The following is a 22,925-nucleotide window of genomic DNA, read 5'->3' on the forward strand; positions in this document are numbered from 1 at the left end:
ATTTCACCAAAAAAGGTTATTATCTAGCAGAAATTTTCAAACATTTCATTTTGTATGAAGTGAGAAAGTTTATTTTTACTGGTTTTATCTGCCAGAAACAAAGAAACTAATTATTTACACAACTCTGATGGAGACATCTGGAAAAGCTTTGGAACAGTGTACAAGCTCATCCAAAATGACCGGACCTATAAACTCTATTTGTCATCCATTGACAGGACTGGAAAATTGCATGGAATCCCATCACATTAAAAAATATCACTGTAATACCTTCTAATAAATACAATAGCGGAAATTAAAGATTAGAAGAAAAATACGTAACTTAAAATTCAAAAAGTCTTCCCCAGAATTATAATTTGATATTTTTTCTTGCTTGTAAAAGAAGTAGTAGTTTCCATCTTTCTTATTTCAGAGCTGTTTTGATTTATTCTGCTTTTTCTTTTCTCATTCACATGCATATGAAATGCAAACTTGACAGACTCCTTATGGATGAGAGTAAAACTTTGGCTTGGATCAGGAGGTAGAGCAACTTCACATGGTTCTGACATAGCCTAGGAGACTATTTTATAAACAGCATCACCATGCTGATCCTCGAAGCACAGTTTGGATCACATAAAGGAGACTTTTTCAGGATGAGAGGCAGAGGAACTGTGCTTGATGTAGGAGACCCAAGGCAGTCAATATCCCCTGATTGTCACCCAAATGCTGTTTTGATGATATCCAGCAGGTTATGGGTTCCTGTTACTCACTTCTACAGCTCATATATGTTTATATTCTCCCATGGCTACCTGGCAGCCACGAGGAGAGTTACCAGGATGAGATGAAGTCATGCAGTAACCACAAACAGCTCACACAGAATGGACGTTGCACTATGATGGTAAAAGGCAAACTTCTAAACAACTGAACAAGAGACAGAAAATATGAAACAACAATGTGGTGGAAACTTGTCAAGATGATGACACAACATTTTAGCTTTAATTATCCTAAATATGTTTATTAATGATCTGACAGGCCAAGAAAGCAATGAAGCAGCAAAATATGAAGATGACAGAAAATAATTTAACTTAATCAGAACAAATACAACAGGAATTGCAGAGATACTCAGAGAAGTAAGTCACCTCCTAAATGTTTGTGTTAACTCTGGAATCAACCTAATTTTTAAAGCACTTTCAGGCGGCATTTTTATAGAGAGAGACAATCAAAATATGAACTGAGGAAGAGGGATGAACTTGGAAATTCAAAAAGAAGAGGAAAAAAATCTTAATATTATTTTCTTACACATACAAAAAAAAAGGCTAATTCTGAGTGTAAAATATAGCATCTCCAAACACATTTAAATATAGTCCTACTCTGATTAAACATGAAGTATTAGGAAGCTGCTCAGACACTCAGAAGCCATGAGACTCTGATGGTCCAAGAGGCTGGCAACTTGTTAAGAAGGGGGAAAAGAGCTCATCAATGTTATACTGAACAATTCTGGCCTCACATTAATAAATAATTTCAGTCATCTACCAACATGAAATAGCTTACAAGTTACTCCACAGTATTTGTAAATAAAATAACTCATGGAAATCTGGTAACAGTTATTCACTGTCAGCTCAAGAAAAGCAGATCTAGATTCATCAGCCCGCAGCGATGAATCCCAAAACCTCTCAGAAGCCCTATTACTGAAAAATAAGGTACAAAAAAGCTCATCTGGATTTTAAAGAAAAGAGCACTCTGCACTGTCTGCTGCAACAAGGCAGTAAAGGAAATGTATTTGTGCTGCCTGGCACCGTCTCATTCAAATTTTGAAATGTGTGTCCATTTAAACATTTGATTAGAAGTGTCCCCCCACCCCCTTCCCTTAAAAAAGGAAAAAACCAAAGAAATCATTAACTAAAAGAGCCCCCAAAACAACCAAACCAAGAGGACAAGCAAAACAACAAACAACAACAAACAGAACTAAACAACCTTTAAAAACTTAAGCATGTAAAAATTTCTGCAAAATATAAGCCACTTTTTTGAGAAGAGAGGCATCCTGGCAAGACATAAACCAGAAGCATAATGAGCAGTATAAAAGAAATAGCAGATTTAATTCATATTTGTGCCTGTAACTGGGGGTGGGCAGGTGGTGGTTGACAACAGGGATATTTAGTGTGCTTCATAGATTTCCCATGCAGCAGATAAAATCCTGAGACACCAGTTTAGGAATGGATTCACTGTGGCACATTGTGAGAGAGTTCTACACAAATGACACAGGGAGGCACTGGCACAGTCAGTGCTTCTCTGTGGTAAAGCAGCATTCTTCCCAAAAGGTTCAGCATGAAGGAATGTAACCCTACATGTTTACCTGGGGGAGAAAAGGTGCATTTGGTATTCATATTGGAGCCAGTGATCCTCCATAACTGTGCTTATATGAACACCAAGTGGGGAAAAAATGAAGTCACAAGTTGATAATTGTGTTGGATTTTCATGAGCAGCTCTGTCAGCTGAAAATCACTCCATTTATACTGGTTTTAAAATATGTGAGGTATTAGCAATTAATACCAGTGTTTAATCCCATCATCACCAAATAAAGTACACTAGAGCTTTCCTTTTCCACTAACATTGCAAAATCCCGCCCTGCCAATGACTAATTGTCAACTGCTGATTCCAAAAGGCTGCCACATGCTTCTGTCACTTCAGGTCACTATTTACTAGCTGTACACAGCAAACTTGGCCCAAAGAACTTCCAGAATTTACTGCCTTCCTGGAAGAGAAAGACAGAACAGCTTTTAAAAAATATGCATTAGCACTGGCAACCAACCAGACAGTCTTTGACTCCTGGGAAGTAAAGCATCTTACTTCCAGGGATAGAAGCCAACTAAAGACCCTCTATGAACAAGTTAGACTTTTACCCATGAGTCTCCAACCCCTCACAGCTATGGCACAGCATTACAATTTATGGTGCAGATTAAGCAGGAACATGCAAAGTAGGAGCTAAACACCTACTTAAGCAAACAGGATAAAGAATGTAAATGATGCCAGGAACTAGAAGATTCTTGCCCTTTGAACAGGGGAAACTGTAAAAGACCTCTCTGCATAAAAAAAGGAGAAATTAAATTAGAAGAAGGCCTGCTCCACAGTTGTATATTACCATTGGCAGTATAGACTCATTAATATTTCATTCAAGCACCATCACATTAATACTGGCCTATTCATTCCTGATACACTGTCAGCCCCCCCCTTTCAATTGCCTCACTATTTTGCCATGAACTGGAGTGGGGATCAAGTTACTGGCAACCCAAAGCACACACCCAAAAGATTCATTTTTAACCCAGATAAATCCCTGTACTTGCACAGCCACCCCAAGACAGGGAGAAGCAGAAAGGTAGGAACTGTTCTAGCCAGCCCAGCAACTGGAAAAAATCTTGTGAAATTACAACCTCGCAGAGTACATCCTACAAATGTATATGATACTCATAAGAAAGAATACCTTTGTAGCAATCAAAGGAGATTTCTGAAATAGGTCAGGCATGCAGTATTAATATAATAGTTGATATTATATGGCAATATTGTAATTTCAGCTCTATTCCAGTCAGGGTTTTTTTTTAATACAATGATCAGACCCAGTCAGAGACTTTTCAGGGTTTTAGTAAACACCTGGCTTTCATGCAAGCAGCCTGTACAGCCACTTCTCTAATTGCAGCCATGTTTTCTGAGGAACAGCAGCTATTGCAGAAGATGCTTCATTAGCCTATTGATAAGTAACACTTTAATTAGCCTACTCCACCACTTTCCCTATCTTTTTTAGTCAAAGCAAAATTAGCAAAAGCAAATTTTTTAGTCAAAGCAAAATTAGATTTCTTGAATTTTGGTTTTTGAAATCAAGCTAAACACTCCAGAATAAAATTTCACAGAGAACACAACACATTTAGCCTATAAGCAAGATTTTGAATGGTACTTTTCTCCTCATCCATATATTAACCTTGATTATGGGTCTTCAGACTTCCTGGTGCATTTGGTTCCAAACCAAAAATCTCAAGCTGCAGGGAAAAAAAATAACTGAAAATTCTGATATGAATTTTCTTTTTTTGGTATCACTCTGCTCACAAGAAATACCAGATACCTGTGAGAATCACTGGATACCTCTGACAGCCTGAACAGTGTCCCTCTCTGGTGGGCAAAGGGAACCAGACACTGAATCAAAGTCAAGATCTTGATTCCTCCCTTCTGTTTCCAGGACTCCTCAAGAGGCTTAAGAAGCTTTAGGTCTAGACCCAGAGTCTAAGCACAGTGATAAATATTTCACCTCTATCTCCCTGCTCCATACTCTGGCAGACAGTGACATTTCTTACAAGCAACAGAACTTTACATAAGGAACAGAAGGCAGTAGTTCCTTACTGGCACTTAGCTGAGCCCAGGCTCCTGGAGGAGCAAGGCAATTGCGGATTTCTCATCTCCCATTCCACTGTGGGATATTCTTTATCTTGCTTACACTAGTTTAAATTCACAGCAGTCCATAACTAGCATGCAGACAAAACAACATACTCTTTCCACACATAGTTCATTTCCTGGAGAGATAATCAAAGAAAACAAACGAGCTGGTAACAGATGTGTCATATAATGCACCACTGCAGCAATACAGACAGGGTAAGAGCCCATCCAGAAGTCATCTGCAATAAATCTCTCCTAATTATTTCTATGTAACTTACAAACTCCTATATATCTAACATGAGATTTTAGTGGGCAACTCACTTGAACAGAAAACTAATACAAATGATACTAAAATAACCTCTAAACTGGAATTACAGCTGATTGTGCTCAGAGACGTAGTACTAGAGGGAACCTAAAAGAATTAGGCTGAAGTTATTAAACATCAAGTAAAAAGGGCCAATTTATGTGAATTATGTGAACAAGAAACAATGGATATGTGCACATGCACATTCATATCGCATCAGTGCTTTCCAACAATCGCATATTCTTTTTGTAAATGATTTTAAGAAATAAATAAATCAGGAGGGATCATTACTTACTGTTTACTTAGAGTAGAAATTAACGAGCGTTTCTTGGAAAGCTCCAGGGTTCAGCATAGCTGAAGACTCTAAGACAGATATGTTCATCCAAGAGTGTAAATTATTTATCAGCTAAAGAAAAATAGCAGGAAATGTTTTTATAAAAGGATCATATATTTTAGAAATAAAATATTACAGTTTAAGTATTTAATTTCCTAATGTTTTGGCTAAAAAATATAAAGATTATTACTGTGAATGTTCATTTTTGCCTTTCCATTTGCCAAGACCAATAGAATTTCATCTTCAAACACTTACTATCAATTGAACTTGTATACCATTGAATGTCCAATGAACTCCAACATAGAAGTAGTTCTTGTTAAAAGAATTTTACTCCTCTTCTTACCTGTTTGGTGTCATTTTTCATCTGTCAATATATGTCAAACAGGTAAACAAGATTACTCATAGTTAGATAAAATTTGGTTACTAAAGATATTTTTTTGAGCCAGCTTGTTGGGAAACCCCAAAAATCAAATCTTTGAAATTCAAACATTTCTTATGCTGAAAAGGCCTGAATAGGACCAGCCTTGTAATAGCACTGTGGGTTTTGATTTTAAACCCACTGTGTACAGATGGAACTATAACTCTATAATATGTGGAGTAAGAATCTTACAAAAATTTTTTGGCTATGAACTTGCATAACAGCATCAGTAGCTGATGTACTCCTCAGAATCTCTCCTTCTGGACAACAAAATAAAATCTGGAAAGCTACAGAATTAGCTTTAGAAGTTTGAAGAGAAACAGGTAAGAATAAACAAAAAGCATGAAATGTTGAAAGTTTATGTATGAAAAGTTTAGAAAACTCTCAAGGATATATTTCTGAGCTCAAAGGTTCTCTGAAGAAATACTCTAAATGGTTCTCTAAAGAAATATTTTAAGGTTCCCTAACTACTTTTCCTGTTCTAAATCTGTTTCCCTTGATTGAAATTTTATGCAAATATAATGATGCAGTTTGAACATATTCTTTTAATGCCTGTGGCCAGGAAACTCCTGGGGAAAAGAGTGGGACATAAAGCTGGAACGCTATGGCTTGAAAGATGAAATGGGAAAGAATTATGTGTAAATCACATCCCAAGGCTCTTCTTCTGGCAATAGGAGCAAGCAACAACCAGACCCAGCCACTTGGAAGAGCACCAGAAGAAGTTACTGCCTTCAGCAGGAACCCTAGCAATGAGAACCCCAGCTCTTATGTTGAATTTACTGTTGGCCCATCTGACTGATTCACAGCATCTTTGTCCTCTGGTCCTCTTGCCTGTATTCTTTATTTTTTCTCACTGTTGGAGTCTCCTTCTTGCTGGTCAGCTTTTCCTGATGTATTTCTCTCCCCTTCTATATCCCTAACCCTAGGGACTCCTAGAGTTTGAAAGCCATTGCATTAGGATACCTCTTAAATTTCCAGTATCAAAGTTGTAATTCAGACCTTGATACTTTTTTCTCCTGCTATAATTTTGTTCCAGTCTTCAGCTAGTGAAACCGCTGCCTGTATTTTTGGTGGTTTTTTTGTATTTTTTATGTAACTTTAGAAGCATTTCTGTGGAATTGTTCCTTCCCAGCTTTGGCTTTTGCTGTCTGACACAAGCTCCTAGTGCGTATAACATCTCTCTGTCCTCTAGAATCAGCATCTCCATCCCATCTCTCAACAGCAGGCCATTTGGTACATTGTCCTCTTCTCTCATTAGAAGTTCTGTACAGGAGGAAATATAACTCACCTTTTTTAAAAAGCTCTACAAGACAATTCTAGAGATAATTAAAAAAGGAACTCATAAGAGAGGGGTTTTCCCACACAGCACCCAGAAGGTGAAGGAGGAGAAGGATGGAAAGGAATGTTTTTTGGTTTCACAAATATAGACAAGAAAAACGGAAGATGCTTCCCAGACTAAGAAAATACAAGGATGAAAAGCTTTAATTTTATATTCAGTGATTTTAATTCTGCTGCTCTTCATAATCATTCTATTGAATAATATGTCTCAATCTGATGTTCAAACTCAAATGGCATTTACTTTATTCCACTACAATGTTTGATACTTACAATTTTATGGTAATTAATTGAAATTTCACAGAAATTAAATTAGCAAAAGCAGCCATAAAGTAAGCTCCAAATGCCTATTTTCATTTCTCTTTTGCTTGCAGATTTTTTTCCTCTGTTTTTCATCTAAGAAGTGGGGGAGCAGAAAGTATCACATACACAGACTAAAGAGATAAGCAAAGGGGAGGGTTTTTTAAATGACATTTTAGAAATCTCCACAGCAAGCATGTTAGGCAAAGGAGAAGAGACTGTAAAATAGATGCTTTGAAAGGGTTATTAAAAATTATTACAGGAATTGCAAGCCATTTCTTTTTTTAAATAAATGAAAATTATTGGCAGGAGGATCACTACACTTAGGAGCTCTATAAACATTCCTACATCTAAAGGGTTATAAACACATACCACTCTCATCTAAGACATCTTTCCTTCTACTGCAAGCTCACTCTTTTTTTTTTCAAGGTTTGGTGCCACTAAAGTGCAGTGTAAAATTGTGGCTATTGGCCTTTTTACACACTGTTCCTGATTTAACAGAGCAGTTTAGAAAGTCAAACAGGAAAACAATATCTTAAGAAAATAGCAACCTCTGTGGCTTTGAAATAAAGAAGAAAAAAAAAAAAAACAAAAAAAAAAAAAAAAAAAACCAGTGCAAAATGTTTATCTCCTCGGTTCACGAAGCCATAAAATAAGTACAGCACTGTGAATCATCTCAAAACTTCAAAGCCTGTATGCCCAGTGTACCATTTTAGGGCTATTAAGTTGTACAGCTACTGTACTTGTAGTAAATAGTTATACAAGATTGTAGCAGTACTGCCAAAGATTTCACCCTTGCAAACAAATTTCCTTAAAGCTACACTCTTTGCCAGGATCTCACTGCATAAGCTTGTAATGCCTCTTACCATCTCAAGAGATCCTGCACCAAAAATGTTTGGTTGTTTACACTGAAAATGCCAGCTTCATTTAGAAAATATAGTTCTCCACATAAGACATTAAACTAAATACACAGTAAGTGAATAATGAAATACAATAAGTTAATTCCTTTGACATAACAGCATTTCTGTAGAAAAGCAGAGTAATGATTTTGCTTATTTTATTAAAGATTATTCTGAATGTGGTACTATATCCCCAAGATGTTATGTAATTCAAGAACATTAGAAGGCATATCTTTCAGGAATATGTGATTCAGAAATGAACATTCATCTACACTGATACCTTGCCTACGTGTGATTTTGTAGTGATTTGTCCCAATTAAATTAAATTCAATGGTAAAAGGCTCAATTTGCATGTAAAGTCTAACCCACCACAATCTGTTTGCACCCACCTCCCGTGCAGCTGCTTGCTATTCCAACTGCCTGAGGCAATCAAAGGGCATCGTCAGTATCTTACAGAGGCCACCTGGAAGGACTGCCGCCTAAATCCCCATCAGGCCACCTAAGAGTAAATCCTGTATTTTTTGTTTATGTCATAGGACACTGTACAAGATTTTTCTTCATTTAATTGGGCAAACCCACTTGTATTAGGGGCCAAGGTTTTGGAAAAAAAAAAAAAAATTAAAACAAGCTTTTATGTACTTGGCATACTATGAATTGCATTGTCATAGGGGAACTTGGTTTCTGACCTCAGACAAAAATCATGTTATATCTGTGTACTGTAGATATTTTTTGAGGTTATGCATAAGCAGCTGCCACAAGTTCTCCTTTCCCCAGAAGCTGGTTAACACCACCAACTTTGCATCGCCAATTTAAGCAAGTTTGAACTGATGCTGAATTAATTGCAATGAAGACTGAGACTAGCTCTGACCTTCCGAATCAGGGCATGTCTGCAAGGATACTCATTTCATTTTGAAGATTTTCCTCAGCATTTCTTTATAACAGATCTCTGCCTTCATTATTTTACATAATCTATCACAAATTACATTGTATTACTCAATTTTGTAGAATAGTTTAACTTTTTTCCAATACATCTAATTAGCTGTTTCATCTTCCACGCCCATCTATTTATATAATCAGAAAGACTAGCTAACCAGAAACTATTCTTTAAAGCCTACACAGCAAAATAAACTCCAAAAATAACCCTGAAAGTCTTTACACTATTTTGTAAGCTGCATCTTCATTGCTTTTCTGCTCTGTTGATATAAATTTCTTCCTTCCTCAAAAAATGTAGTCTTTTTGGATTTCAGTAAAGCTCCCAATACTCTCTCACAGTATACTTCTAGACAAAATATCCAGCACACAGCAGTTTTCATACTTTAGTTCAAAGATGAGTAATTACTCTTATCACTAGAAGTTCTTTTCATTGATCAACATTCAAAAATAAAAATATTATTATGTTCTTTAAAAAAAGTATTCAGGCTTCACTAACCAATTTAATTTTGGGGTTGAGGCATAGGCTAAAGTTCATGTGTGTGTGGTCAGGGGTTGTACAAAGGAATTGTTTAAATTCCCTTCTAACATCATGCAATGGGTGAGCACCTGGCTCACAGGTGGGGCACAAAGGCCCCACAGTGAATAGAGTGATATAAGGCTGGTGACCTGCCACTGGTGGGGTTCCACAGGGCTCCATCCCCTGCCCTGTGCTCTTCTACATCTTCATAAATGACTCAGACACAGGACTAGAAGAGATAAGGACTAAGTTCATCCTATATAAAACTGGGAGGAGCTGCTGACTCCCTTGAGGGCAGGGAGGCCCTATAGAGAGACCTCAATAAATAAGAGGGCTGGGCAATCACCAGCCATAAGAATTTTAACATGGGAAAGTGCTGGATTCTGCACGTGGGACAGGGCGACCCTGGATGTACAGACAGACTGGAGAGAGAGATGCTGGAAAGCAGAGCCACAGAAAGGGACCTGGGGGTCCTGGTCGATGGCAAGTTGAACATGAGCCAGCAGTGCCCTGGCAGCCAGGAGGGCCACCCATGTCCTGGGGGCATCAGGCTCAGCATGGCCAGCCAGGCAAGGGAGGGGATTGTCCTGCTCTGCTCTGCTCTGCTCTGGGGCGGGCTCGCCTCCAGTGCTGGGGGCAGTTTTGGGTGCCACAACATAACATTAAACCACTAGAGAACATGCAAAGGAGGCCATGAGGATGGTGAAGGGCCAGGAGGAGAAGCTGTATGAGGAGCAGCTGAGGTCACTTGGTCTGTTTCAGCCTGAGAAGAGGAGACTGAGGGGAGACCTCACTGCAGTCTGCAACTTCTTTGTGAGGCCAGAGGAGGGGCAAATACTGATCTCTCTCTGTGGTGAAAGGGCCCAAGCAAATGGCTTGAAATTATGTCAGGGAATGTTTAGGTTGATATTAGAAAAGGATTCTTCGCCCAGAGGGTGGTTGGGCAGTGGAACAGGCTCCCCAGGGAAGTGGTCACAGCACCAGCCTGACAGAGTTCAAGAAGCATTTGGACAGTGCTCTCAGGAACATGGTGTGACTCTTGAGGATGGTGCTGAGCAGGGCCATGACTTGGACCCAATGGTCCTTCTGGGTCCTTTCCAACACGGCATATCCTGTGATCACTGTGAAATACGATTTCAGCTCATCCACTCATAGAGACTTTACTCCTTGCCTGCCTACATCCTGCATGTAGGTAAATTAACTTTCATAATGTTTCCAAGGCTTAAAAAGTGTGCGTTTCCTGCAACTGATTTCTTTTCTCTTTCTAAAAAGGACACTCATTTTTTAGGAAAAAAAGATATTGTTGCCCTTGATCCTGAAGCTTGAAACCCTAGTAAATTAGCTGAAAAAATAACTGAGTGGATGTTCACAATGCTGTGAACATCTTTACACTTTAAAAAGTTATTCAGTTCCCCGTTCATAAATAACGTATACAAAAAACCTCTCTAATTAAGCTGTATAGTTTAAATCCTAGTAATAATGGAGTAGTCAATGGCATCAGCTGTGGGGGTGAATAATATGAACTAAATGTGTCAGACACATTTCCATTAATGTATATGTATTCCCAATATATTCCAGCAGAAGAAAACTTCAGCAAGCAAAGACCCAATCTTTGAAAGGTGATCAGTACTTCTAAAATTTAATATCAGCAATTAGGTACACACAACCTTTCCTAGAGACCAAGTAAGAGATTAAAAAATATATATTTAAGCACACAGATCTAAATTTCTTATTCTCAGAGGCCCCAGTTGTAGAGGTAGGCAAACAATTCTTTTAAATCAACTTCCTAAAGCACTTTAATTTCTGCTTTTGTTCATGCATACTGTTGTCCAGGCCACAACATCAAGAACCAGCTAGGTGTCCAGCACTTTCAGAACCCCCGACCTCTTTTTTTCTCTCTGTCCTGCTTTAGGTATAATTGTTGTTTTTCTTTGTTTGTATAGTGCCTAATAGATCAAACTATGAATGGGAAAAGATTTTTCTTATTTAATTCTAGCCAAACTTCAACAGTTCTGTAGAAAACCTCACCTGCTGGAGTACTTATTAATGGAAATACATGGTCAAGCCACTGGGCTTGGTTTCTCCTTAGGAGCTATTTTGACAATTGATGTAAATTTAAATCTAAAATACATTGGATATACACAGTTGATAACCTTACACATTTGATCTTCCAGTGTCAGATGCTTTCTTAAAATTTGAAGTTAACATTTGGTAAACCAGGTAATTTTTTTATCCAGTTTGAATCATCTTGTAACAGGCAGTTCTAGAGACATTTCTGAATAAAAAACAGATCTTGGTTCTCTGACAATGTTCCTTCATTTCTAAATACATTTCCATTAATACTCTCAAAATCAGAAGTCATGGAAACCAAATGTTTCCAGTTGGACAATATAATGAATTTAGACTGTGGTATATTCATCTTGAATTTAAATTAATTTATTTTTAAAGACTCAGAGTAATTATATCTCTAAAATTCCATAGAAAAGTAATTTGAATTTATCTGTTTTGATAGTGAATAGCTTCAACACTATGTACATAGGTTCATTTTTCAAAAGCATTTTTGGAATGGCATGATGCAAAACATACCTAAATTAACAGCAGAACTGCCCTTGGCTTGAACAGACTGTAGATCAGGCTTCAACCACCGTGACTTTGTCAAGAGTAAAATTCTCAAGTGATTTCTTATAAGATACGATGAGAAATGAAACACACACAGGTTCTCATTGATCATAGCTGAAGCCCACAAAGTGACATGTGAAAAGTGGCTGAAAGGGAACCCTTAAGGGCTGGAAAAGACATGGTTATTGATTTACCAGGGACAGTCTTGCCAAGCTTAAATGAAGGAAAACAGAAAAATGGCATAACCTGGGTGTAATTCTTTTGAGGTAATGCACTGTGGGAGGGAGAGCTGTGTTTGTCGTCTCTAGCAACCCTTCCTAAAGCATCCATATAATTTTAATTAAATAAATGGCTACAGTAAAAAACTTAAACAATCAGAACTCTAATGAATTATGAAGTATAAACTACCATGTATGCCAGTATTTTTACCAAGATAAAACTATGACATGTGCAATAAATGTCTTACAAATTTTTAAATCTTAACTTATGAAGAGTATTTGTGTAGACTGAAACTTTGCAAAGCAATGAACTTTAACAACAAAACTACTCTTTCATTTAATTTGTCTTGATTAATTTCACTACATGAATGAATATATAACATACACTCAAAGAAAAATGTTACATATTTCCCACAATTCTGTAATTTCTTTTGAGAAAAGAGGGAATCACGGTGCACCAAAAATAATTTCATACTAAAACTTTTATTCTGGATTTGTTTTTCAAACCCAAAATTCATGAAATATCTGTAATTCACAGTCAAAACTATAACCTGGCAACTAAACAAATCATAGTAATACTTACAGGCTTAGAAGTGATACTGAATTTATGGCTTACATTACATATATGAGTAACCCTTTTCCAAGGAGATCAAAATATTTAACATAATTCAATTAGATCAAATTGACTGGATTTGACCAATAATCTCTTTCAGCCCTTAACTTTGCTGAGTTTTGTATGGAATAAAAAAGTATTTGCAAACAAAAAACTGCCCAACATCCTACAGAGTGGGGAAAATACCTATTCTTGAATAAATATTTCCTCAAAAGTCACTAACATTGCATTATAGCATTTTATTAACCAATATAACATAAACTTTGTTTAATGTACTATTTGTTAATGTATTTATATTTAAATGAACAATTTGAATTAAATAGGAATAGGTAGTCAGAAAATCAGTACATGGGGTTCTTTTTGGTTTATGATCTACTGCTTTTATAGTTGCCATGGGCTTTTCTTTCCTTACCTGGAACTCTCTTTGCCCAGTTGATCATGTGCACCAATTCTCTGTCTGCAAGGTTGGTCAGCAGGGTCATCATAGAGGCTTCATTGAACGGTCTGTTTGGGTCATATTCAGAATAAACTAGGGGTGGCTCAGCTTCCAGCAAGGCACTGACCATCTGTTCTGCCGTCAGGGACAGGGCTGGGCTGTTCTTCTTGTTATGTTTAACCACCAGTGGACTTGTCCAAAGGGTGGGAGCTCTCAGCTCTGTTGAAGAAGCCTCCCCATTCCTGGAATCCTGCTCGTCTCTTTGGCGTTTTTGTTTCATCACTCGCCCACCTCTGCGGTCCTTCCGGATTCCTAGAGACACACAAGAATATCATGAACTCCTTCCCTTGAACTTAAGTGTTACATACATGGCTTCAGTCAACAGCAGATGCTTTTGATAGACCCAGGCAGCACTGACTCTTGATTAAGACTTCTTCAGGAGTCTTACACTAGTAGTTGGACAGAGAAACTATTTTTTAAAGTATAGTGTCAGGAATAGTGCACCCCTTCCTAAAATTCAGATCAGCTGGGCTCACACAGAAATCTAGACTAGTGACACTGTACTGCTGCCTCAGCCCCACAAAAGGAAGTCAGTTATTGGGAACAAATAAATATGTCTTTATTGGCCAAAATTCAAAGTATCTCCCAACCTCTAGCAGACCATTAGTCTATAAATTATCAATGATAAATTAATGATGTTGGCGGGTCAGACGGATCACAGAAGTAGCTCTCAAAAACTATCTAGAATATTTTGCTTAAGATCACCAATTATTTTAATTAAACATCATCCTATTACTTAGCCTGTGATCTTCATAATTATATAGAAAACACTCAATAAAGTTCCCATTAAAGAAATGGGAATAAAGAATGCCATTTAAGTAGATAAACATAAGTATGAAAAGGAGAGATAATTACGACCTCAGATTCTAATGTGGGAGACCTACTGTCAAAAGACTGAAATAAACCACAACAGAAACCATTATTGTCATTACTGCACATTTCTGCAATGTGCTTTGCACTGTATGACCCTGAACTTAGGATATTATCAAGTCAGCCATACCAATTCAAATAGCATAAGACCTTTGCAGCAGAACAAAATTTCCCTTTGTGGAAAGGTTACAAGAAAAATACAATGATAAAGCCCACGTGGACTCCAACCATAAAGGGAAGGTTAAGTTTGGATCTAAGTGGAGGAGTAACAGGCATTTTGAGACTGAGTCAAAAACTTAAATCCATCATCAAGTGGAGGCAAGGGAGGACAACCAAGTAATAAGGAAAGCACACAAGGAATTGAGATATGAGAAGGCAGCTTATGATGCAGCTTCTGCTGGAGTTCTCGTGCAGTAGGTAAAAGCAGCACTAGTCCCAGCTTGAAATGCTAAAGTATCTACAGAGAATAAAGATGTAAACCATTCAAAAAATAGGGAAGAGAAAGCATTTGAAACAAAAACAAAACAAACCAAAAACATTTGTAAACAATCAGTGCAGGTCTTTCTAATGGTTGGGGAAAGTGAAACAAAACATTTGCTCAGCTCTCTTAACACCACAAAATTTCAAATATTTAGAATCCCAGTCTTTGTTGGCAGCATTTTCATCTCACATACAACATGCTTTCATATAAATGTTGGTCCTTTTCAGCCTCAAAGAAACAGGGAGAATCTTTAAATCTCTTTTCCTTTTTCTTGAATTATGAATTCAACACTGAATTAGTATTTGGAGATTAGGCATTTTATGTTGAATTCATTCAAAATTGGGCTTTGTGATTCTATTCCATTAATCTAGTCAGATAAAGGAAATTCAATAAATCTCTCATCACTTCTATTACTTAACCTATCTACATTCTCCCATTCACTAAAGTAATTCTAAACCAAAACTCTCAAACACGTTGCTGTTCCCATTTTTCATTCAGCAATACCAATCTTTCCTACCAGTAAAGTTTCTGTTAAGGAGAGGCAGGGAGATTCTTGCTATTCAGAAAAACACAAGACTTATTCTGGCAAGTTGTCATCATAGAGATACTCTCAATGGTAACTTCCTAGCAATACTCAATAGCAGACATGCTCTATCTGTAACAGATATTTTTGTTGTATGTTGTATTTGTTGTATGTTTTCTATCAATTTAATGGTTTTGAATTAAACTGCCCTGTGAAGCATGTATATATAACCACATGAACAAGCCCACATAGTTCACAGACATGAAAGCATTTGTTAACTTTCTCACATTCCAAATTTTATAGCTCCTCATCTAGAAATTTTCTTTCAAAGAGAAAGCATCCTTGGGGTCTGTGATGTTCAACATACTCATAAATAGATAGGCTGACATAATTCATAAACAAGAAGTTGAGGTTAGAAAAATACTATAAAAACATCAGATAAGTTTAGAAAGTAAATAAAAGGCTAGAAATTACTAGGAAAGGAAGGGAGGACAGAATAACTTCATAAATCACAGAGTTTATTATTGTGAGGCACACTACAGTGAACACTGCATGCAGTTCTGTTCTTCTCAAATTAAAAAGAGATCTAAAAAAAAATGAAAAATGGATAGGAGAAAAAAGGTAAGATGATTTGAAATGTGAAACAACTTTGGTGTAAGAAATATCTAAATTGACTATATCTGCTTGGCCTGTGAGCCTGATACAAGACTAGAAAATCAGGAATAGCAAAAAGATGAATAAGGTACAAAACGCAAAAGTTTCTCTTCTAACAAGAAGGTTTCAAATGAAAATACCCCATGCAAGGTTCAGGACAGACAGGAAGAGGTTCTCTTTCACACCATGGAGAAAGAAAACTGACAATGTGAATAAATTAGAAGGTGGTATATTTAGAAAGCTGCAGGCCAAATGTGAGACACAAAAGAATCCATTAAAGGTTAGTAAGTACAAGTAGGGCAACTTCAGCATTAAGCCTCCATCATATAGATTACTGGAAGATCAGAGTTTTTGTGTGTTTGCTTTTACTCTAGTCCAGGCCTGCCTTCTAAAGTAAAACAAGGACGTGATGAGGATTTTACTTAACAGAGGAAAGATGGCAATTGTAAGCATATTTAGCTGTTTACAAATAAACCAGATGATAAATAAGAACAATAGCTTTATTTTTAATTCATCTGAAAGCCTACCACTGTCTTTTCTTCACCTTAGAACAAAAAGCAGTGCATTAAGCAAAGTTGAACATAACCAGTTTTGAGGAGATGCCTTCTACAATTTTTTTTTTTTTTTGCATTTTTATTTCAGGATTAAAAAAAAAAACCAACCAATCAACTAGCTGTAGCAATTTTACTACTGGATTTTGTAGAGACTAAGTCTGAAAAAAAGGTCAGTAAGAGTATGCATTCCTTCTGCATCACATCACCAGCTTTTATGATCACAGACAGAAAGGTCTTGGAATCTGTATAAGTATCATATTCATCAGAGATTTATAGAGCATACTACTAACTCTTTACCTAAGGCCTAGATGGACAAGCAACAGACTTTTTCATTTTCTTGGACTAAAAAGGAGTGAGTATCTCTCTGAAAAATGCAAGTGCTCCAAAATCTCCTTCAACTTAATAATATTTTATCTCTGTTAAAGAGAGATAATAGTGATGCACAGTCACTAATTCCAAAAAAGGCAACTTTATCAAACTACAATTTCCTTGACAAAAGTGCAGTGATTCTGTAAGGGTTTTTTAAATATATGAATGCATCAATTTTAATTCAACAGTTCAGCAAATAAAGGAACCTTAATTATCAAGTGTTATGAAAGACAATATTCTAGCAAAAAACTAAAGTACTATACATCTTGCAAGAGCTCCAAAACAATTTCCACTTGAGTTTTAAAGATGCAAGAGCCAAGATTTTCAAAGGCAGTTCTACAAAGCTTCATATGTAAATTCAGTCAGACTTTTGGACATGGAGACAGGTTTCAAAACTGCTAAGTAATTATCATTAGAACCTGATCAGTAGTAAAATTGCATATGGACAATAAAATTGCATATGACACTCCCATGGCAGGGGAGTTGGAACTAGATCATCTTTAACATCCTTTCTATCTCAAGATTCTATGAGTGTATGATTGTGAAAGAAATGTTATCCATATGAAATATTTCCCTAGTATTCTAGAACCCTAGTTCTCCCATATGTCATTAAAACAAAGCAAAAAATATAATTCCAGATCATTAAAACAAAAGATCCAAAATTAAAAATGCACTGAATGAGCACTGAATCTCAGCTACACAACAGCCATTTTTTTCCTACCTATTGCTAATAAAAATGCTCCACTTTTATGCCTTCATATAAAATATCCGAGAATATTTAGAGGAAGAATAGGAGGAAACCAATTAGAATCAAATTTGCTTGCTGTGTGTGAACTACAGCGTAATACATTTTAGATTTGAAGATACAGGTATAATCTCCAATTTTATTCAAGTTAAATACATTCCCTCTGAATTGGTTTTTATAATATTTTTCAATTTTTTTCTAATTAGGAATTTGGTCAATCAGCAACAGTTTGTAGCCACACTTTTTTTTCTTTTTTTTTTTTTCCTTTTTTTTTTTTTTTTTTTTTTGCTTCTTTGTGTTTGGGGTTTTGGGGGGGTTTGGTTTTGGGTTTTTTTGTTTGGTTTGGTTTGATTTTTTTTTTTTTCTTTTTTTTCTTTTTATTTAAGAGGATAACAAAAAGATGGAACTATGACTGGATTTGGAAACTGTGATGGGTAAATGGTTTACCAGCTAACTTCCCAGCCTGGAACAACCTTTGAACCTGAGGCTCTTTGTCCACACTTCTGCTCCTTGTCAGCAGGCCCCAGAGGAGAGACATTTGACACTTCTGTATACATGCACAGCCTTGTAGCATTAACAGCCTATAATTTTGTCAGTTTGTCAAAAGAGTGTTTCAAATGTGCTTGGAAGCACCTTCTCTTCCAAACAATGTTGTTGCTCTTCACAACCAACCTACCTCATCAGCATCCTCTTGAAAATTGCCAGAGAGAAAGAATCTCTGTTTTAGAGAGAAAGAATCTCTAATGTTTTGTAAATCAAAGCCTGCTTGACAATAAAAGAGAAAATGTATGTGGTAAGTGAAAGATATTATAAATAAGAAGGTATCTCTCAGGGAGGCAGAGAGTCAATTGCCCTGCTGATGGTCAGAGTGTTAAGGGAGAATGCCCAGAACAGGCCATGGCAGAGCTGCCAGACAAATCCTTTACACCAGTGCTTGCAAAGGAAGAAACCAGATTTTCCTATGACATAAACCTCCCTTTCTGAAACTGAAGTTGGGTTTGAAGAGACCAGAAATTCAAAAGCCTCTCTTCAAATGTCCAAGTATGGGAAGGATTTACTAAACTTTTGGGAGAAGACCTCTGGGGCTGTGTCCTGGCTCACTTTGGTGTCACTGCTGCCATTAGCCAAAGTAAGGGACTGCAAAAGTAAAACAATGTGAACAAACCAACGGTTCCCTTATGGACACAAACCTGAGTGTCTAAGCACAGCTGGTTCTAGAGTCCAAAGGGCAGATGCAAGTAAGTTATCTGTCTCCCAACAGCCTCTTAGGGCAACTTCACTTTACAGCTAGGCACATTAGCCACACTCTGCTGAATTCAACAGCTTTATAATGCTTCATTGGAAATAAAACAGAATCCTACAGCTTCCTTTTAAACATTCAGTCACTGCAGCTGCTGTTCATAAGCAGAAGTCAATAATACCATTTCATTCTTGATAGATTTATAACATACAGATTGCTGAAGCTCTGACTGCAGTGTAGGTTCTAATATTGTGACATATCTTAGCATGGTGGTCCTTCCAAGGTGATTTTAAAGACTTTGAAGATTTTTGGGAACTTTTCTGCTTGAATCTCTCTACATAAATACATTATCTGGTCACAGAAAAGTAACACCGTTTTCCAAATTCAAATTTTATAATATATCCTTCTTTTGAATATGATTCAGACAATCAGCCCCTTATTTCATTCCCATTTCTCTTCCAGAAAATGAAACAGTGATGTAAATTGTGCTGAAAACCCAGGTGGGCTGACAATTAGTTTAAATGAGAAACATTGTCTGAAATCTTCTAAAAAGATTAATCAGAATTTAATGTCTAATCTCAAACAGACCTGCCCCAAGTGACAGTGCTTAAAAGCCTGGTTTCTGACAAGGATATCTAGACACTCAGTACTATAAATAAGTAACAGATCTGTGGTCAGTCTGTGCACCTGGATGTTACAGTCTTTTTGACTCCCGAGCGATGTACGTCTATTTATGCGAGTTTTTTTCAAAAAATATCTCTTACCCTTTTCTAAACTGGGGCTCATTTCTCCTCTATAATCAGGACCCCCTTCTATTGGAGAGACGGGGAGAGAGAAGTCACAGTGGTAGTTTAGATTCAGATATTCTGGTTCAACTCCTGGCTCTGCTACCAGTTTGCTCATTGACCAAGTCACACTACATATCTCAGTGCCCCAGAACTCCTACTGACTAAAATGCAGATCATAAAACTGGTCTTTCATGTAAACTCATAAAGACCTGGTGACAAAAATTAGCTTCCAACAAGCAGGCAAATGTCACTTGGGGTCTCTAATGACTATTCATAATGCACAGTTTGAGAAACAATGATCTATTAAATTAAAGATAAAGGTGCAAGGCATGATTCATCCTAATCTGTGTTTTTGTATTCAATCTTTGGCAGTCATAGCACATGTTCTAAAGAGCATCTTAGGACATGTAGAAGCAAAACAAGAGAAGTTCAATTAATCCATCATTCAAATTAATCCCTTTCAGTGTCGACACTCCTGATAAACTCATACCAAGTTTTGGTTACAGTAAGTAACCAAAATGGGCAACTTCCCCATTTATAGACAATATGAGCTTTTAGACATTTCAGGGATCACAATAAAGCCTTTTGAGGAACATTCTCTACCTTTACATCAACCATGATTTGGGAAAGCCAGTCATTTTAGATCGAGTCCATTGATATAAACCTCAAAAACAGTAATAAATTTTAATTGCTACATTTTAGAAATTGAGTATTGGAGGTGTTTGGCCTGATACCAGGACTGAGTGCTAGAACTGAACTGTAAAAGTCTAACAAGAGAAGAGCCAGAATCATACAATCACAGAATTGTGGATGGCTTTGGGTTGGAAAGGATCTAAAGGATCATCTAGTTCCAACCTCCCTGCCATGGTCAAAGACATCTTTCATTAGACCAGGTAGCTCAGAGCCCCATCCAAGCTTGAACATCTCCAGGTATAGGGCAACGTTTCTGAGCAACCTGTTCCAGTGTCTCTCCACCACCTTCAGAGAAAAGAATTTTCTCATCCAAACCTACTCTCTTCCACTTTGAAGCCATTAGCCCTTGTCCTACCACTAAATTATCTCACAAAAAGTCCCTCTTGAGCTCTCTTATAGCTCTAGTACTCTAGGAATTCCTAGTAATGAAAATGTATGAAAAGGCCAAAAAGCCAATGTAAACTAATATACAACTATAATCAGCTTTACAATTTCAAACACATGTTCAAGAGTTAAACATTAAAAATTCTGCATTATAAAAAAAATCTTCGTTAATTTTTTTTTTTTTAATATATGCAGTTATAGCATATAACTAAGAATAAGACAATTTGTCCCATTTTATCCCATTTCCACCTGGCTGCGAAAGGTCTGAACTATGTATAAATTAACTGCTGAATCTTCTTTGAGCAGGTGGCTCAACAAAAGACTTCCTAGATTTTCTTCTAGCACAGATCATTTTATGAAGTGGAATAAGAAGATAAATCATCTTTGGCAAAGGTGTTCCAATAATGATCTCCCTAATTTTGGGGGCAGAACACAGCAATATTGTACTTCATGACAATTTAATGGCAGTGATCCCCTTTGCATGTGTGCAAAGAGGAGAAAAAATACTTCACTAAAAAATCTGATTTCATTTCCACCTTATTTTCCCAGAAAACTGCTGTAAACTCACAAAACTTTGCTTCAGATGTGCCCAAGAACATGATTTCAGCCCAACAATTCCAACTTTAAAGAGTACATTTCCTCATACATTTATCAGGCCCCACCTACAGTTATTTAGCAGAGTACAGAACAGTATGTTTAATAAGCATCATTGAGGTTCTCCTTGAACAAACCAGAATCATTTCAAATCCACAATCCATTTCCTTTCATTCACTAATTTCTCTTTTAAATGTAATAGTTAATTAAAAGATAAGTACATGAAAATGTAGAAGACCTTGAGCCCATCCAGTGGTTGCATCAGACATCAATTTACTTCTGTTTTGAGAATGATTTTAATAACCCTCTAGCCTTTTTTCATTAACAAATATAGAATTCAGCAAGGAAGTATGGATCTCTCAATTTAAAGACAAAAATCAGCAAGGTCCTTCTCTGACAGAATGAAAAATTTATTTTTTCATTTTCCCTGTAAAAATTTATCTTAAACTTCAGCAAGACTGTTGCACTGAACCAGACTGGCTTAGAGGTGGATAACCATTTCAAAAGAATGTAAGAGAAAAACAGAAGCCCAGAGACTCCAATCTCTAGGAGTTAATGAAAGTGTCTGCAGTCAAATGGCATGTGGTTTTAGTACCCTGTTACAGACAGCAGAGAGTTTCACTCCCTGGGCTGTATCACAGTAATTTCTGAAGCGTTCCCATGCAGTCTGTGAGCGTAACACTGCAGAATGTAGGTTTCAAATGTGCTGTTTCAAATGTGCCCTCATTTCATTTCTCAACAAACGGTACACAGAATCTTCTCTCTACAACCTGAGATTTCAGGCTGTCCAAAGACAGTAAACACCCCATGTCATATACAAAGTCCCCATCTGAATGTAGCACATAAGCACTCAAATCCTTGATGGCCACATTTCCTATGATTTAATCCTAGGAAGCCATCAACACTTGACAATTGAAAGAATTATGTAGGTGTCAGTGTGGTTAAACATGGACTATCAGGCAAATAATGGATTTTTCTTCAGGTATCTGGCATTTAGCATTATGGCATCTTTTTGCCATTGCCACAAATCCCACTAGGACCCTGTTGCTCTTATCCCATGCAGCACTTAGTGATAAATTTGTCTTGTCACACATTGAAAGGAGGGGAAGAATGCAGCATGCTAATTGCTAGAAACCCTCATTCACTTACCACACTATCAAAATAATTATTAAAAACCAATAAAACAAGGTGATTTTGGTTTCATAAAATTAGGGTCTTGAGGCCCAAGTCACCAGAAAGCTTTTAAAACAATGGAGAAACAGAAAACTAGGTCTGTATCGGAGCAGGGGTCACCTGCACTTTACACATGGTTGGAGCTTCAGGGCTGCAGCTGCTGTAGCAACTCCATTTGAAAGCTGGCACCCTGCATCATGTGAAAGTTGGAGTACACTTCCACAAACCAGGACAGAAGCAAGCTTCAAGAAGGCATCAGGGGATTGTAAACAAGAACAAGGCTCCTCCCCCCTGCTACAGAACAGAAGTAAAAGAAACATGGCAAGGATCTTCTTTGATGTATCCACTTTATCCTCAAGTGCAAACAGGGGAGCACGGACTAATTAACAATACATAATTGTAAGGGTTTATTCAGAAAGAGAGAATTAAGTATTTGGACAAAATATAACAGCTTTAAATTATGCCTCAGATGCCCT

General features: G+C 37.0%; 1 protein-coding gene across 1 annotated transcript in view; it reads right to left on the reverse strand.

Moving 5' to 3' along the window:
- ESR1 (estrogen receptor 1) overlaps positions 1 to 22,925 on the reverse strand; it is a 160,429-nt gene that overhangs the window by 37,163 nt on the left and 100,341 nt on the right. The window contains 1 exon segment of the mRNA XM_059841965.1: positions 13,298 to 13,633. Within this exon segment, the coding sequence (XP_059697948.1) occupies positions 13,298 to 13,633 (336 nt within the window).

Source organism: Haemorhous mexicanus, chromosome 3, assembly GCF_027477595.1.
Source record: "Haemorhous mexicanus isolate bHaeMex1 chromosome 3, bHaeMex1.pri, whole genome shotgun sequence".
Lineage (NCBI taxonomy): Eukaryota > Metazoa > Chordata > Aves > Passeriformes > Fringillidae > Haemorhous > Haemorhous mexicanus.